The sequence below is a fragment of the Electrona antarctica genome (assembly GCF_951216825.1).
Source record: "Electrona antarctica genome assembly, chromosome: 9".
NCBI classification, from domain to species: Eukaryota; Metazoa; Chordata; class Actinopteri; order Myctophiformes; family Myctophidae; genus Electrona; species Electrona antarctica.
In genome coordinates this window covers 18151397-18170999 of record NC_136790.1, presented here as the reverse complement: position 1 = coordinate 18170999, position 19603 = coordinate 18151397, and the positions used below count along the sequence as shown (strand labels likewise).

The window sequence follows — 19603 nt, the reverse complement described above, 5'->3', positions numbered from 1 at the left end:
AGCGCTGGTGAGTAAAAACTGAGAGAAGGGCTGGGGAGAGCGGTGGTTTCCTCTTCACTGAGGCTCAGTGACATCATGTTGTAGTTCGGTGGTCACCTCACCACCAAAGATATTAGACTATGAATAACGCTTTAGACTCCTAAATCAGTGGTTCTCAAACCTTTTCGTGTCAATGCCTGAAGAAGATATTTTGACCGAAACGTCATTGTGTACTTTTTGTGCATTTTTTGAAATAAGTTAAATGAAAAGGAAAACTTAAAATGCAATCCCCAAAACAGTGAAAAGTAGAAAAAGCAGCCTGTATTAGATTGCTTACAGCAGCTAAACGAAATATCTTATCATAAGACGTTGCCAATTAAGCACTCCCAAAATTATATGTATTTGGTCACGGACCCAACCAGAATATTTTCTGCCAGCCCCCAGAAGAGAAAATTTTAGTTAAAAAAATCACACCCGTGTGAAATGAGGGGCGCTCTGGTCATCGTACATCAATTTATGTTAGCAGATATTTGACATTGCTACATAAGGTACATAAGGTGGTCCCTTATTGGCCAAGCGCTCCCACCAACATGTGATTGGTTAGCCGATTTGCTCGTTTACATATGACGTAAATTTTCCCTTCAATGTCAATGGTGTTTAATGTTTTGATGTTTAATTTACGTCATATTTAGCGAAATCCTGACGTAATTTCTCCGTTCATTGTCAATGGCAAATATTGAGAAATGTGGGGACAAGATTATATTTTTTTTAATCTTGTGTGGGGACAAGATTTAGTGGACATTTGACCTGAATTCCCCTTTCATTGTCAATTGCAAATCTTGAGACGTGTGGGGTCAAAATCTCTTTATTGAAGGGGCTAGCGGCCCTTAAAAAATCCACATTAATCAACACTTCATATATGGAGACGGCCATATATGGTGGTGTGACGTGTCACAAGGCGTGACCATATATGGAGGCGTGACACGAGGCGTGACACGACACACTGACTGACGGGAAATGCAGGTTTCATAGTAATGAATCTAAAATGACACGGATGCTTTCCCGGTTTTAACAGGGTTAAACTAACTTAACGCAGACCGGCATCTCTCGTCTCCCCAGGGGTTTCATAATAATCCTTAAAGCCAATATTGCCTGATAACATAACATATCATAAATTATGCATTTAATTATGTATGCATAATTTATGTTATCGGTCCACTGTGCACACTTTTGAAAGCATTTATTACCTCCTCATACGATGTTCGCCGTTGCACAATGTTTGCATCCAAATTGCGTTTTCAGCAGCTCGGCGTGCGATGCGATGCGGCGCTGCCCCGCCCTCCCCCTGTTTGATTGGCAGGTGCTTATTATTGGCCCAGGAACCTGTGTTTCTACAGTGGGTTCTCAACCTGTGGGCCGCGGCCCACTACTGGGACCGTGATGATTGGCTTGAGATTTTATTGAGAATATAACATTAATGAAAATATATAAATGAATAAAAATAAACTGATACATTTCAAAATTAGTTTTCATTTTTGATAAATTTGAATTTAAAGTATATTGATCCAAGCTGGAGTACAATCGATTGATCGATTATTAGAACATTGGTTCTCAAAGTGGGGTCCGTGCTCCCCCAGGGGTCCCCGGGGGTGTACCAGGGGGTCCCCAGCAAAAATAATATAGCGTCACAAGCATTTTAACAACTTTAACCATATTTTACATTTGGCTTTTCATAAATAGCAGATCTACAAGCTCATAGATTTGAGCTTAAAACGCTTGAGAACCACTGGATTAAAATATACATCTTCTAAAATAAGAGCACGAACAGCTTTCCAAATGTGAGCCATTTTCATAGGATTCTCTGGGCTGTTTCGCATTATAAACACTAGGGGGCAGTGTTGATTAAGGTGAAATATTGTGTATTATTCCAGTCCTAATAGTGTGAAATGACAGGAACCTGGACCGATTAATTTGAAATGTTTGTTGAAGGCTCCAGACATCCTCTCCTGGTGCTTTTTTAGCTTGGATTTGGTTTTCTGAGGTAAATGAAAGATTAATTTGTATTATCAAAACAGGAAAATAGCAGGGTTTTTTTTGCCAGGTTTACTTGTAACCCAGTCTGGATGATTCACAGTATAAGACCGTGTTCAAGGTTTGGGTATTGTCTATACAATGGTGCATTTATATAATGGTGCATTTATATAGCGCCTTTATCCAAGGCGCTTTACATAGATTGTGCATTACATTCACCCATTCATACACCAATGGTGGCAGAAACCATGCAAGGCACCAACCAGCACATCAGGAGCAATTAGGGGTTCAGTGTCTTGCTCAAGCACACTAACTCTGGGGAGCCCAGGTTCGAACTGGCAACCTTGCGGTTGCCATCCGGCCACTCCACCCCTGATCCACCGCCGCCCCGTATATTGTAGATGCTCGTTCTTACACGGTACTAGATCAGCTTTTATACACTGTTGGTTCCCAATGTGGGGTCCGGGGACCCCCAGGGGTCCTTGAGGGAGTTCCAGGGGGTCCCCAGCTAAATGATAGTTCGGAACCAAATGGACCCTTATGGGTCTGTAACTCAGAGAGTGTATACTAATGGACTAATGGAGTGTACACTGTACATTTGTACACTCTGAGAGTTAAAATTAACATTGATTTTACGGTATTAATTGGGGTCCCAGAGATAGAAATGCCATTAAATGGGGGGCCGTAGTCTGTTGCATGTCAAACTGGGGGTCCTTGAAATTAAACGGGTTGAGAATCACTGCTAGAGCCGTAAAACATCTTCTCTTATGGGGGTCCCTGGCATATCTTTTCAAATGGGGGTCCACGGGCTAAGTAGTGTCAACTTGGGGGTCCTTGACATGAAAAAGTTTGGGAACCACTGCTTTAGAATGATTAGAATAAGATTTGCCCTTTTTGCTCCTTTCATCTTCCAGTGTGCTAATTCCCTGCACCTTGCTACCCAACCAGGCTGCCCTCTTAACAATTCCACTCAGGTCAAACCAGAGCGCGGCCAGCAGTCAATTTATTTTGGAAAAAACACTGCAAAAATATGAAGAGTAATTGACCTGGCTGCTAAATTGCGTGATTGGCAACGGTGGTGCGGGGAAAAAATGAGGACGGCACAACTCAATTAAAGGCACTTTGGCTCCAAGTCTTGGCATTTACACCAAACTCCATTAAAAAGGCATTTGAGAGGGAAAAAAGGCATTTGGATCAAAACACCCCCGTGGGACATAGACGTCTTTTTAAAAGTGCGTGCAAGAGTCACGATGAAGGCTCTTCGAAGGAGGAAGGTTCCGGCACTTCTTCCTCTGAAAGGTTAAGGAGACACCAAAGGCAAACAAAACCGAAGGAGAATCTTGTCAGGTCTAATTCCATTACCGCTCGGCTTATCTTATCTAGCCACGGTCCAGGGTTATCAGCGCTATAAAGAATGTAGGCCTGTGTTATTAGCCCCCTGGGATGAGCAGGGACGAGTTCCCCTGAGATCTCCTTTGCGTGTTTGGCTGACATTTGGAACTGACCAACACATACTGTAGTGTAGGATGAAATGCTGGACGATGTGAAATGAAGTGGTGCGCTTATTGTGCCGCTAGTCCGGGCATGGGTCTTCAACAGGGGGATCCGGGACCTCGAGGTGGTCCTCAGACTACCTGGTTGGCATGGGTCTTCAACAGGGGGATCCGGGACCTCGAGGTGGTCCTCAGACTACCTGGTTGGCTGCTGCCAAATATTTGAGTGACAGATTTTTTTTTATGCATTAAACACTTGAATCCTAACATTCCTGTTCTGGAGAAACATTTGCGGAACAAAAGCTTGTAGCTTTGTTTTGGTGTAGAGGGAAAAAAGAGCAAGACCAAGTATTGAATAAGTGTTGAAGGTTTGAGTGGTTGAATGCCTGAAAATACACATTAACATGAATCCAGCAATTGAAAAGATAGTGTAAATGACACAACGTTAATTTACACACAACACTGATGACAACTCTATAGTGTAAAGCTACCTATGCAATCTGAAGCATAATTTTATACAATATGTTGCAGCGGGCGTCCCTGCTTCATCTCTCTCTCGCTCTCAGCTAAGGGTCCTTGGCCTGAAAAAGCATTGAATATTATATTATACCCCTGCAGTGATGCAAATAGCCTGCCTCCTGCTTCCTTAAGCCCAAACCACACCAAAGGGTCGCGTCGGGACAAAGCAGGTTTTAAGGTAAACCACGTACACCAATGCAACTCATTGAGTTGCATTGGTGTAGTTGACCTTAAAAAACGTTTTGTCCCGACCCGACCCGACCCGACCCTTTGGTGCAGTGTTGTTTTCGTCGACGACTAAAACTAAACGAAAAATGTTCGTCGACTACCTTTTTTCACTGACAAAAACTAAATGAAAACTCAGCTATGATGACTAAAACTGAGACTAAATATACTGACGATTTCGTCAACAAATAAAAACTACCGGTAGACTAAAATGTCAGGAAGGGACTAGTGGACAAGAGATCCAGTATAAGTCATTTTACACTTGGTTGCATGCTGAAAATAGCAGATCTACAAGCCCACAACCCGTTGTGAGCTTGTAGATCTGCTATTTTCAGCAAGTGAAAAAATCTGTCATTAAGACGGCATCAAGGCCCGCCAAAATCAACTGCAGATTTAGTCGACTAAAATCTTATGATATTTAGTCGACTAAAATTAGACTAAACACTAAAACATTCCAGGTAAAATGTGACTAAAACTAAACAAACTATTCAACAGACTAGGACTAAAACTAAAATCTAAATTTGCTGCCAAAAAAACAACACTGCTTTGGTGTGGTTTGGGCTTTAGACTCAATTTAGTGAGTCTAAGGGACTGGGTTACAAGTAAGAGTAACTGTACTCTTAACGTTGTTGAAGTAGGACTCATAAAACGTCCCCGGGACCCATCTGAAAGACCACCCCAGGGACCCATTACATTGAAAACTTATTTACATCACTGCCTCTGCGTCCTGCTGCCAGCGCATGTTGACTTGGACAGGAATCACGGTGGTGTGGCTTACTCTGTGTGCTATAATGCCAGTTTCCAGAACTTCCTAGCAGCAGTGAAGTGTCAGAGCTAATGCCATTGATTTAGGTTGAAATGAGGCTGAGGGACACCTCAGGCCATGGAGCGAAGGAAACTCTAGCCCTGTTAGGCTGTGTCATTGATAGATGTCTCAAGCTGGACTCGAGGCATGGAAAGGACCAGATCCTAAATCCCCTCCCCGTGTGCACTCAGTTTATAGATTGATAGCTTCAAGTGTGTGACCGTGATGCTGATAAGGGATTTCTCCTGCCAATTAAGGGGAACATCTCTTGTTCACAACTTTTATTCAAATGTTTGTGGCTTGATATTAATTTGTCGAGTACGTTGTCAGTTGAAAGTCGCAGTTCACTCTTTAGCTATTGGCCATTTTGGCGTGAGGAACATGTTGGATTACATGACAACAATTTCACAAAATATAGTAATCAAAATTGTGATGCTGTTACTAGGGATGTCCCGATCACGTTTTTTGAATTTGAGTATCTGCCGATACCGATCTTCTATTTTCCCGATCCGATATTTATATTTTTTTTATAAAACACTCATGTCATATCACAATAGTACAATATCCAAAATCACAGCCAATATCCAGTCTAATATCACGATATGGATATAATATTGATACTAGGGATGGCCTGATTAGGTTTTTTTTCTCCTCCAGATCCGATTCCGATCATTTGAAAATGACGTAATCGGCCCCGATTCCCGATCACGCGATCGGAGCGGGACAACTCTAGCTGTTACCATTGTATTCTAGGGATGACTATTTTGGATTTGTCCGTGGTCAAATGTATATCAATCTGGGCATGGAAAAGTTCAAGAACTATTGCCATAGACAACGGGAGAAGCCGGTGGGAGGGTCTGTGTAAAGTTTCAGTAAAAATAAGCGTACCGTGCCATAGGCCTAATAAAGACCACACCGGGCGGGCACAGTGTCATACAATTGTTTTCTGCATATTTATATTTTATAGTTACTAATGCGTATTGTAGTGGAGCAGATTAAGTCAATATATCATAAGAATCGTTCACTTGATGGTACAAGCACCAAAATTGGCACACAAGTGCTTCGGAACCTACTCTCTCAGAAAAGTACGTTGTCCACATGAAAAAAACAAAATGGACACCATTTTTCTAGATGGCCGACATTAGAGGTCGTTTTAAACCGTGTTTGAGCTATATTGAGCTATAAAATCCTATTTTGATGGCCTATACATCGAAATATATGTTTCTGAGTATGATAAATCCAATTCTGCATTTAGAACATCAAAACTATTTAATATTATGATGATACAATGGGAATTAAACGATAAAGTGGGGCATATTAAGTCCATATTCCATAATAATCCTTCACTTGGTGGTACAAGCACCAGATTTGGCACAAATGATGTCCAGGATGTACTTTCTAATAAAAGTACGTTATCCAGCTGAAAGTCCAAGATGGCCACCAGTTTTCAAGATGGCCACCTCGTCAAATAAATACGTATAACTTTAATGAACAGAAATGTGTGATCAACACACTGATCCAAACAGTGTATTCTGACTGGAAGAACTCAATGGTGTCAATTATTTAATTCCAATATGGCCGCCAGTTTTCAAGATGGCGGCTATTACGCAACTCAAAATTAGCGTTTTTGGAAGCTGTCTGATCACCGATATTGTTGAAGGGCAACATCATTCATTGAAATGCTGTGATCAAGCTCTATTGGTTTAATTTTGTATATAAGAGTTATGTCAAAGCACAACCAGGACACACTGGTGACATCACTGCTGTGAGACTCAGCATGGGGTTCAGTGTATGCTTGTAGCGTACTAGCTGTAGTTGTGGTTTACTAACTGTTGTAGTGGTGTACTCACTGTAGTTTGTAGTATGCTTTAGTGTCCTAAATGCTATCTAATAAGCCCCTGTGTATATCTCAACTAGAAGTTTAGTTAGTTGTAGCATTGTAGTTGATAGCCGCACCTGAATTGACAGGATGTGTCAGCATGGGAGAGCTGAGACAAGGGTAACAGGGATTCAGTTACCTGGATGGTGTACAGATCGCACAGGACTTGCACTGGATGAATGGTCGGGCTAGGTGTAGGGCACCAGATGCTTGAACCTAGATGCATCCCATATTTCAATGTGCTTTGATGTTTTGTACGGTTGGGTGGTAAAAGGATATAGCCCTCAGCCTTTAACCGTATAACACAAGATGTTCCGCTACTAAAACTGATTGGAGGAAGTGTGTCAAACAGATACGAAAGAGGAGTTGAAGTCTCCCCGTATTTCCACCCCATTCGACCGTTATCTCTGTATTGGATAGGCGAAATCCTCCGTTATCAGCACCTTTATACGGCCAATATGGCCATACTGGCATACTCACTGTTTCAGTATGTCATTATCACCTATTGTGACGGGTGATAATGGTATTTTTGTGTCACTGATGTCAATGACGGAGGCGCGCTGTGTCTGGTGGCCTTGAGCCATGTGAGACAACGTGCCGAGCGTTGCGACGGCCACCAGACCCAACTCAGCACCGTCCGAGTTACGTCCCAATAGGCAGAGGATAGTATAGTAGCCCCTAGTTTCCATGCGCCGAGTTAGTTAGTTAATACCAAAAAGTACCAAAATTGTCGGTCAAATGTTTAGCAACGGAAACTCCAGTTTTCCACTAAGAGAGCAGCTGAAATTCAGAATGATCCTGGTGATGGACATGCAAAAATTCGAAGAGTGCAGTGGATGTGATCTCCCCCCCATCGAAGCCCTGTATGACGATCGTTGTGTCAGCAAAGCTCGTGGACTTATGAGGGACCCAAGCCATCCCAACCGCAGAGATGCTTGCGGATGCTGCCACATGGAAAACGTTTTCAGTCTCAAAGCCACTGGAAATAGACTGCAAATAAGCTTCTTTCCCCAAACAATCAGATACATGAACGAACTGATAAGAACCAGGGCGAAAGTTTACCTAACTTTGCTACTACAGGGAAAACATGCACATGTATATGTTACTATTTTTCTAGCACTCTTTATTCTATCCCTTCGTTTGCATGTGCTTGCTGTGTTTTTTGTTGTTTGCTATCTATGCCGCTGCATTGTCTGTAAGGAAGCCAAACTAAAATAAGTTTTACTCTTATGTACCTGTCCTGTACACAAGATGTGTACAGGACAGTAACAATAAAGTAACAATAAAGTCCAACCTTGAACCTTGATCTAGGTTCAAGCATCTGGTGCCCTACACCTAGCACGACCGTTCATCCAGTTCCATTTAAGTCCTGTGCGATCTGTACACTATCCAGGTAACTGAAGTTCCGTTACCCTTGTCTCAGCTCTCCCACGGTGGCACATCTTGTCAATTCAGGTGCGGCTATCTAACTACAATACTAACAATACTAACTAAACTTCTAGTGGAGATATTATACAGGGGCTAATTAGCATTAGGACACTAAAGAATACAACAAACTACACTACAACAGTTAGTAAACCACAACTACAGCACTGAACCCCATGCTGAGTCTAACAGCAGTGATGTCACCAGTGTGTTCCTGGTTGTGCTTTGACATCACTCTTATATAATACAAAAAGTACAAACCAATAGAGCTTGACCACAGCATTTCAATGCATGATCAATGAATGATGTTGCCCTTCAACAATGTCTATGATCAGACAGCTTCCAAAAACGCTAATTTTGAGTCACGTAATAGCTGCATCTTGCAAACTGGTGGCCATATTGGAATTCAATTCCAACACCATTGAGTTCTTACAATCAGAATACATTCATGTTGATGTTTGGATCATTAACACAATTTTACTTCGAAAACCTTTTTGTTGTTTTGTTTTTTTTGCATTTGACGAGGCGGCCATCTTGAAAACTGGCAGCCATCTTGGATTTTCAGCTGGATAACGTGCTTTTCATAGAAAGTACATCCTGGACATCATGTGTGCCAAATGTGGTGCTTGTACCACCAAGTGAAAGATTCTTATGGAATATTGACTTAATCTGCCCTAGCTTTTTGTTTAATTCCCATTGTATCATCATAATATTCAATAATTTTGATTTGCTAAATGCAGAATTGGATTTCTCATACTCGACCATCACAATAGGATTATTCAATCAAACTATAGTTCAAACACTGTTTAAAACCATTTTGAAAGGCGGCCATCTTGAAAAATGGTGGCCATTTAGTTTTTTCAAGTGGACAACGTACTTTTCTGAGAGAGTAGGTTCTGAAGCACTTGTGTGCCAAATTTGGTGCTTGTACCATCAAGTGAACGATCGTTTCAGTAATCTGCTCCACTATTGTGTGCACTGCACGTGCACTGGTCTTCTCAGAGTTCACAAGTATTGAAGCGGTTATGTAAACTGTCTTCTTTCATCAGTTCCCCATCGTTGCTTCCTTTTCTCGTATAACACACACACACACACACACACACACACACACGCACACACACAGCCTGTCTCATACACACACTTACAACATCAGTCTCCGCCCTCGACTTTCTCACGATTCAGCTCGGGCCTCAATCTATTTGGCACAGTGTGCTAAAGCAGGCTTTAAAATATCCTCCCTCCCACCTGCGCAAATTTGTTCCACCTTGAGCCAGTTTTCATTACTTCATTTGGGTCTTGGGTCTGACAGGGGAGTGAATCATTTTGACAACCCCCCCCCCCTCCCCATCTGAAACCTCTTCCTATACAAGCCCCTCCATTCTTTGTATTTTCAGAGCAGGGTCGGAGGAGCTATCGTCGTCGACGGCGCCTTTCGCCGCTTCGATTGTAAGACCATGGGGCCCGGCCGGCGCCGAATGCTCTTCCGCCTTCCGATTGGCTGACGTCCAAGGCTGAGGAGCCGGTTGTCATTTAGTGGAGGGACGGGCAGAGCAGCTTGAATGTTATCTGTGTTACGCCACTCTGTCCACATTACCTTACAGTCCCGCAGCAGCCAGTCACCGTGCAGGGGCTGTGTCAGTCTGTCCGTCAGCGGATTAAAGTTAACACGCCTTTACCTTCCTTCACAGCAGGGTGGGCTACTGCAGTGCTGTTGGAAGCATAGGTGGGGTTGTTGTTGGTATTAAACCTTGTATCTCAGTTTTTATGTGAATGTTCCTATTTTATACTTCACAAGGCCGGTGCCCCGTTTGGTTGCCGGTCCATTCGGGAACGATGCAAATAGGGAATCATGCCCCATGATGTTATGCATTACCTGTTTTACTAGTTGAAATACCTGTTTAAACACAATAGAATTTCCCCTACAGGATTATACATGGGTATCCAAAGTCCAATGAAAAAAAAAAAAAAAGTAACGGTTTTGGACATACAAGGTTTCTGCCTGACAGTGCTGATAGTGTGTGTATGTGGGTTTGTGTGGTTATGGCGACGTCAGTAATCTACAGTATCTGCCCGCTGGAAGAATAGATTTGTGTCTGAGTCATGGCTGACCATGTGAATTTGGTTCCGCGAACCGAGAAACAACAGAAACGTATACACAGTATCACCTCTGTCGGGCAGAAACCTCCTATCTCCATGTTCTAACTTTTTGTGTTTTTTCGTAAGTGAACATCTATATACCTGATCATACTACAGCGTCACACAAAAGTATCAAAGCTTGTCGACCTGCTGCTTTGCCATTTCTTTAAAAAATGTAAATCCTTTAAAGCAGTGGTTCCCAAACTTTGTAATATCAAGGACCCCCAAATGAACACTTATTTGCCCGTGGACCCCCATTTGAAAAGATATGACAGCCAGGGACCCCCATAAGAGAAGAATGTTATGTTTCTAGCAGTGATTTTCAACTATTTTCATTTCAAGGACTTTGTTTGACATGCGTTAGGATTACGGACAGACCTCAATTTAATGGGATTTGTAAAATAAAAGCTCATTTAACTCACGATCCAGGGTCCATTTGGTTCCTAACTATCATTTAGCTGGGGACCCCCTGGAACTCCCTCAAGGACCCCTGGGGGTCCCCGGACCCCATGTTTGGCAACCACTGCTGTAAATTACCAATCTTGTGGACAATACACTGTATGAGTTTTCCAGCGGACAGAGACGGCATCCAGCTTGATCCCGATCCCGTGCAAAGACCTATTGGTGCTGCATAAATAAACAGACCTCCCAGAGCAGGTTTACATGATGGAGATGTCCTTGTGATATCCTTCTGCCTCCGTTTATAGAAACTCTTGCCACAGACATTATCAGGCGCAGCAAAGTAGACAAGTCCTGCATGCATAGACGGAGGGTTCAATCAAAGTGTCCACCCTCCCACCACCCCCGCACTGTGTTTATGAAAAAGCTGCCTGCTAGTGTTGCCAGGTCTATGAAGACGAGCCCAAAAGAAGCGACTAAGTAGGCCACATAGTAGCACTTCAAACCTACTGTACATATGGCGGCTCTTAGAAGATAGCTGATCTACAAGCTCACAACGCGTCACATCGTGACACGTTGTAGGCTTGTGTATTTGCTTTTTTCAAAACAAATCAAGTGAAAATCTTTTTTTTTTTTTTTTACATTCTAAACAAATCTGGGTGTCCCTGGAACAAAAGTAGGTCCATGGACAATAATGTGGGGGGTTGACATACATTATTTTGAGAACCACTGGCTTGGAAGTCACCCCTTTGCACCCGTTTCTTCCAGTGGCTCTGTCTCATTTCCACAGACTGATTGAAGTCTTTTCTTAAGCGAGCGTTCCCGGGCCCACAATTCTAAAAAAATCTGGGTGTCCCTGGAACAAAAGTAGGTCCATGGACAATAATGTGGGGGGTCCTTGACATACATTATTTTGAGAACCACTGGTTTCAACAACACAAGTCCAAATAAGGGTATCCGGAGAACTCGCCAGTTTTCCAACTCGCCGCGATTTAGTGCATTTTAGTTTTATTTCACCTTCATTTAAATTGCATTGAATTGAGAGAGAGAGAGAGGGGATAGTTGTTTAGAGTTAACACTAGAGAAAGTAGGAATGCTAAAAGTTTCAACACCAAAGTACCGAAACAATGTAATTCATTAGTAAACAATTCCTGAAATGGTGGTAGGCCTACTTATCATTGGTATTCACATACTCACCGTTTTATCATCATCTAGCTGACCATTTAATTGCACAAAATAATTTGATCACTTTGGAAATTAACTATAACATCTGTGAGTTTGGCATACTACACTGATGAAGACAGCATGTTAGCATAACGATGAAGACATTGATGAAAATCTTTCGCCGTGGCGACTTGGTTAACTGGCGAGTTCTCCAGTATCCCAAATAAGCAACTACACTTTAGAAACAAGCACCCCCCCCCCCCCCCCCCCCCAAAAAAAAAACAACACAACCTGCAATAACTACCAATATTTGGAAGCGACTTTACAGAAGAAAATCAAGCCCTGATTCGCTTATAATAAGCAGACATGGCGAACAGTGCCTGCTTGACTGCATTGCAATTTGGGCCTCGGCTTGGAAGTCACCCCTTTGCACCCGTTTCTTCCAGTGGCTCTGTCTCATTTCCACAGACTGATTGAAGTCTTCAGACTCCAAAGTGTTTTCTTAAGCGAGCGTTCCCGGCCCACAATGCAACTCTGCTTTGAACTCTTGATTTCCATTTTAATCCATTCAATCCGGGAAAGCATGTGTTATTTTCGAGTGTTTGAAAAATGTTGAAAGATTTTGCATTTCTTAGCTCATTTTCTGCTAAGGGCGTGTTTGGACGGATTAAATGAATAGTCACAGACTGTGGGCGTGATCGGACACACCCTTAGTGTTAAAATGCGATACAGCATCGCAAATATTATATTCACCAGTTCTTGGCGTCTCCGTCGCCGGGCAGCGCTTTGCTTCCGTCTTGTGATGTCACAACGTCAATATTTTCCCTCTGTCCAGACTATCTTTAGCGACGATCTTTAGCGGTGTTTTTCTCAGAATTGAAGCTCACAAGATCATACTGAATGTGAAGGGGGGTACTATAGGGGGATGCCTGTGTCGTAGGCTCAATATGTCAGTTTGTCCCCTTCACATTCAATAGATCCTGTGATCTTTTGTGGCCAGATGTAATTTCATGGGGTCTAGTAGGACTATAGTAAATAATAAAAAACACATTTCTATAACATTTTGTAAAAAAAAATACATATTTAGCCCCATGTTGGAATGCCCCCCCCCCCCCCCCCTGTCAAAAACATAAAAAAATGCTAAAACGAAAGATAGCAGCAAATGAAAAAAAATCTCATCTTTTACTTTCTCTAATAACAACCTAAAACATGAACCTTGGTTGGTCGGTGGGTTAGTTAACACAAATCTTCTCTTCAGGTGTCCCTGGCACAAAACATTTACAGATTTTGGGTTCGCGGCCAAATACTTACATAATCATTTTGGGGGTCTTGCTTGGCAGGAAAAAGAGTGAGAACTGCTGATTTCGAAGGCATTTTCTTGAATCGGCCTCAGGTCTTAATGGGTTAAGACGGTGCCTCTTTTTTTTTTTGCGATGTTGAAACTCATCAGGCGGAGAGAGCAGGGCCATCGTCATAAAAAGATACGGCCTGGAGGAACATACTTTACAGTTGGCTATCTGTGGGAGTGCGCGTACCACAGACTTTATTGTTGTTGGGCGTGTTTTCTGTTTGCAGGCTATTTTCGTGCAGGTGTGGGAATTTGTATTCCTGTAGAGTGTGTGTGTGTGTGTGTGTGTGTGTGTGTGTGTGTGTGTGTGTGTGTGTGTGTGTGTGTGTGTGTGTGTGTGTGTGTGTGTGTGTGTGTGTGTGTGTGTGTGTGTGTGTGTGTGTGTGTGTGTGTGTGTGTGTGTGTGTGTGTGTGTGTGTGTGTGTGTGTGCGCGCGACTGTGCGTGCGCGCGCACCAGTGTTGTTTGAGGAAGGTCTGTGTTTGATTGTGTGTGGGCGGGTGTGAGTAATTTTCATTTTCATGCTTATTACCAGTGGATGTGTTGGTTCTGCTGCTGCATAGGTGTGTGTGCGCATGCTTTTATTACTATACTTTTGAGTGTCCACCAAACATTGGCGTTAGGCTTGCAATTAGGAAAAGTTGGAGATATAGGCTAGTAGCCTATTAGAATTAGACATGTAAAGTTTAGGTTTAGGATTACAGTTTTCCCTATTGTATGCTTAGTTGTGCACCAATGTCGCACACCGAAAAAGATCTTCAAGGCAATCTACAGCACGGTGCGTTGTTGTAAGCTTGTACATCAGCTATTTTTCGGCTATACAGCACTTTCAGCTATTTCTAACACCTCTGTCGGGTGGAAACCTCATATGTCCTAAACTTTTCCTTTCCTCGATAAAAAGAAAAGCGGCAAAAAAGTATAGCAGATGTACGAGCTCGCGACGCGTTTCGCGCTTGCCGAGCCGCTGCTTTTGATGCTTTTGTGTGACGCTCTAGTCAGTCTAGTGTGATAAAGTACAGCGTTAATTCACGAAAAAAAAAAACCCACAAAAAGTTAAAAAAATATGGAGATAAGAGGTTTCCCGCCAACGACAGCAACGATCGGGTGTGTGCGTGTGTGTGCATGTCTGTGCGTGTGTGTGTGGTGCGGCCACCATCATTAGTGGGCTCCTGAGGCGCAGCGGCGGTTCCGCTCCAGATTAGTGGTGTCCCGTCTGCCAGCTCGGTGTCTGGCAGACAGCCTGGCACGGTGCGGCACTGCCCAGCTCAGCTCAACGTAGCTCGGCCCGACCCAGATGGCCACAGCTCTGTGCCACAACAACAACTTTGATATTGTTGGCTGGCTGCTCTCTCTCTCTATCTCTTTCTCGCCCCCTCTCCCTTCCTGTTTTTGCAACTTTGCTGTTCTCTCTTTTGTTACCGGTCAAATGTCCAATTGAGACCGCGGGAGGTGGAAGCAAAACTGTAATTGAATTTTAATTGCCAACCTAGATTTCATGACCACCATTTTGTATCAAATGTTGGGTGATGATGTTAGAGAGCCTTTTTTCTTTTACTCAGAGACTCGGAAACCTCTTACCTTCATAGTTAAACTTTTTTGTGTTTGTACTTGCTTCATAAAAGTACGCCCTACTTGATCATACTACAGCGTCACACAGTTCTACAAGCTTTCACATCTGCTACTTTTGCTGTTTTTGAATTTTAGTCCTGAAAAGTACTAAAAAGTTTTGGACAGTAGAGCACCTTTCCAAAAAAAATTAATATCATGGAAAAGTTGTTTTGTTTTGATTTGTGCAATAATACTCTTTTCATTATGTCTGCCCTATGATGCCTGAGATCTATACTATTGAAATCACAATAAAAATATTTTGAAAAGAAAGAAAGAAAAAGTTTAACTTTCATAGATTATCGATTCAGTGCACACAACGTAAATTATTTATTTGTTTATCTTTACACAGTTTTGGCTTCCAGCTCATAAAACCCACTAAAACAGAATTTCAAAAAATGTGAATACTGTGAAGAATTCACCATTATGATACTTCAAAACAGAAATGTCAATCTTCAATCTTGGTTGGCAATCCCTTTGCCTTCCTCACTGCCTCGATACACCGTGGCATTGAGGCAATCAGCCTCAATGCTCGGGAGTTATGGAAGCCCAGGTTTCCTTGATGCTTGCTATCAGCTCTTCTTTGTTTTTGGGTCTGGTGCCCCTCATTTTCCTCTTGACAATACCCCACAGATTCTCAATGTGGTTTAGGTCCGGCGAGTTGGCTGGCCAGTCAAGCACTGTGATGGCATGGGCATCAAACCAGGTTGTGGTGCTTCTGGCGGTATGGGCAGGGGCCCATACAGATCCTCAGCAGAAGGAATCATGAAGTCCTCTAAAACATTCTGGTAGACTGTTGCGGTGACCTTGGAATTAAGAAAGCAGAGTTTACCAACACCTGCACTGGACATTGCACCCCAAATCATGACTGACAAGGTCACCGCAACAGTCTACCAGAATGTTTTAGAGGACTTCATGATTCCTTCCGCTGAGGATCTGTATGGAGATGCAGATTTCATCTTCCAGCAGGACCTGGCCCCTGCCCATACCGCCAGATTCAGAAGTGTTAATGTTTTTTATCTATTTTTGATTTGATGTGTTTGATACATTCAAGAGATACAATAGGCCTATCTCACAGCCCCTTTCCGGTAGCTAGTGGTGTCATTTAACATTAGCATTTACACGTTTCTTTCTCTGGAGAATCTAAGTACATTTCCTAATGTAAAAATGTGACCAATATTATTATGAAGCAAACAAGATGGTAAATCAGCTCGAACAGATAGAACAAACCTTACCTTGAGAAAACAAAAGTTGTAGACTTCTTAAATGACCTCTGTTAACATGTAGTGTCTATGGAGTGACCTCACGCTATCACCACTAGCTCCGAAAGAGGGCGTGGAAAGGGGGCGGGGAAATTCTGTGAGATAGGCCTATTCACCAAGGATACAGTACGGTAGAATGATCAGGATACTGCAAAGAAAAGTCCATTGCGGTCCCAGAATAAATAATTGAAGCATACAGTTGGGTGCCACCGATATTGTCCCTTATCATTTAGGCCTGACCTCAAAATCTTAAAAAATCATTCTAAATCCTCCAGTTTTCTGAAATAAATATTTTCACGATTTTTCAAAAATAGCAGACCTACAAGCTCGTAGCGCGCGCTATGAGCTTGTAGATCTGCTATTTTTCAATTGCTAAATTATAACAATGTTTAAAACACCAAAAGGGGTTCACGCCCAAAATGGGTTAACTGTCCTTTTGCGCAGATCACGCAAACCTCAGCAAAAAGAAAAGGACAATATCGATGGCCTCCAACTGTAGGTAGAAGTGTCTAACTGACAACACACAGGTTATTCAGTTCTATTGTAGTCGTAACATAACACTCAAGATAGACAGTCAAGTCCAAATGCGTAAACAGAACATTAGATTTAAAGAGACCCAATACCAGCCTTACAAACGGGGTCCGGTGCAGACCAAGCAGGGGCCCCCCTACCTTGCTCTGTTCTACCTCGCCCATCAGGGCCAATTCTTCAAGTTTTAAAACTGTTCAAAGACTTGGCATATTTAATTTAATTGCATTTTATTTTGTTGAAATATGCTTCTACCTAACCGTACTTGTTTTTAGGTGTTGGTACTTGGTAGTTCAGGACGAGCTCCACTATTGAGCCATGGTTTGATGTGCTCCTTAACCCTGGGCGTGCCACAGGCCTGCAGCAGCAGTACAGAGAGTGCCAGGAGCTGCTGGTGCTCTATCAACAGTACCTGTCTCAGCAGCAGCAGAAGCTCAACCAGTCCATCGCCCAGCTCAGTCAACCCCCAGCCCACGGCAAGGTGCGTGTGCTTGTGCATGTGCGTGGGTGCGTGCGTGACGTGTGTGCGGGTGTGTGCGTGCGTGTGTGTGTGTGTGTGTGTGGCTGTGCGTGTGTGTAATGCCGTGTTTCTCAAAGTGTGGTACCGTCCGGGGGGGGTTCCAGCCAACTATTTAGCATATAGCATCACAATCATTTTAACCACTTTTTAAACACATTTCTTTATTGATTTAGCAATTTGCCACTTTATCCATTTATACGTTTTTGTTATTCAAAAGTACCAGATCTACAAGCTCACAGCGTGGCACTTTGTGCCGCGCTGCCAGCTTGCACATCTGCTATTTTTGAACGTTGAATAATTTTCCTTTTTTCTGCATAAATCTTCTCTTCTGTGGCGTTCCCTGGCACAGAACATTTTCAGATGTGGGCTGCGCGGCCAAATACATGTCAATGTGCATGGGTGTCCTTGGCACGAATGAGTTTGAGAACCACTGGTGTGATGTAGTATGTGTATACACAAACGCACACGCACACACACACACACACACATACACACACACGGGCTGACTGTCCCTGGCTTCCCATGTATTTGCACACATCACGTGCGGGGGGCCAGGGAGCGCTAATGTGCATGTAAGCCTACTCCCTAGCGAGCCGTCTTCAAACAGCAGCCCCGTTCACCATCCATCACGGCACGCTCGCTCCCCCACTGACACGCACTCCTCGCTGCTCACACATTATAGTCAGCGGCAGGCAAGAAACCCTGTATGTCCGTATTTCAACTTTTTATGTTTACTGATTTATTTTTCTTCGTACGATAATGCAGTGCTTCTCCAACTTTTTTTGTGCTGCTATTTTCGGCTAATATTCCCCTCAGAGTATAGGCGTGCTTGATTGATTGATTGAAGTATTTATTAACAGTTTGTAGAATTACAGTACATTTCAAGCACAACTCAATTACTCAATGCAAAAACTGTTAACTGTGGACGACACCATAAAGCATTACACTTGTTTACAATAGGGTCCACCCTTTTCAATTAATCAGAACATGTAGAGACGTACACATATACACTACCATATAACCAAAAACAGGAAATCATCAAAAGGAGGTAAAAAATTGCAGCCGTCCGTAGGTGCCCTTTGAGAGTGGTTTTGAAGGAGTCGAGGGATTCGCATGTCTTAATGACTGTTGTTAGGGCGTTCCACATTTTGGTGGCATAAGAATGAAATTAATTTAGTCCCTCGTCTGTGCCGAATCTGGGTTACACATGGTTTGTTGCCAGTTGCTAGTGGTGGATAATGTGAAAATCACACCTGTGTGAACTGAGCAGTGCAACTATGCAGTTATTAGTACTGTACTGAACTCTAGTGCAAACCCCAGGTCACACAGCGCTAGCCGCCCAACAGTGCCACCCAAGGTCACAGAGCGCTACTGCAGCTGCCCGTGCTGAAACAGACATACATACACGGACAGTCGGACACACACACACACACACACACACACACACACTGCTGCTGCGAATTGGAGTGGCTAGGCACCGCTCAAAAACCCCAAAGAAAATATTTGCCATCACACAAAGATTTGGTGCCCCCCGTAATGTAGTACCTATGAGGACCCCTATAGGGACTCCGGACCCCCTGTTGAAGACCCCTGATCTAGAGGCAGAGATGCCCCCCCCCCTCCCCCTCCGACTCCTTCTCTGGAAGGACGGATGAGTTGGTCATCTTGATTGTCCTACGGTGGCTCTGAGTAATGTTGTGTTTGCCTGGTCTCCGACCCTGGGCGTATTCGTCACAGTCTCTTCCCCCCCCGAGGTGTGCCGTGCCGTGCGGTCGGTGGGCTTTTCCTTCCCGTTTCTCTGTTTATCTCCTCCTAAACGTCCCTGACCTTGGCTTCACCTGCTTGCCTCTGTTCCGTTTGAAAAATCTCCATCTTAATGCCTTTGGCCGCCGTCCAGCCTTTGCCAGACCTTAGCAGCGGCGAAGGGATGTTTAGCCTTTATGCAGCTGTGATTGCAGTAAGAGGGGGGGGGGTCCAGGAATAATGGACGTAGGCCCACGTCTGGCCACCTGTCTATCTGTACCCTAATTTAATAGATCAGTGATTCTCAACTTGTTTCCTTTCAAGGATCCCCCCACTTTCATATACGAACCCCTATTATGTAGGATCTGTGTCTCTGGGACTATGGATGTCCAATATTGTCTTTTCTTTTCTTTTTTTTTCTTTTTATTTATTTATTTCTAGTCTGGCTATCATCCTGTTTGAGCTGGATTTCCAACCACAGATATTAACACAAACATTAAATGCCATTGACAATGAATGGAGAATTTACGTCATATGTACAAA

General features: G+C 43.2%; 1 protein-coding gene across 4 annotated transcripts in view; it reads left to right on the top strand.

Annotated features, from left to right (window-relative positions):
• kiaa1328 (KIAA1328 ortholog) overlaps positions 1 to 19603 on the top strand; it is a 53606-nt gene that overhangs the window by 6235 nt on the left and 27768 nt on the right. For all 4 annotated transcript variants that reach the window (XM_079510229.1, XM_079510228.1, XM_079510230.1 and 1 more), the window contains one exon: positions 17154 to 17278. In XM_079510229.1, the coding sequence (XP_079366355.1) occupies positions 17154 to 17278 (125 nt within the window). The remainder of the gene's footprint in view (positions 1 to 17153; positions 17279 to 19603) is intronic.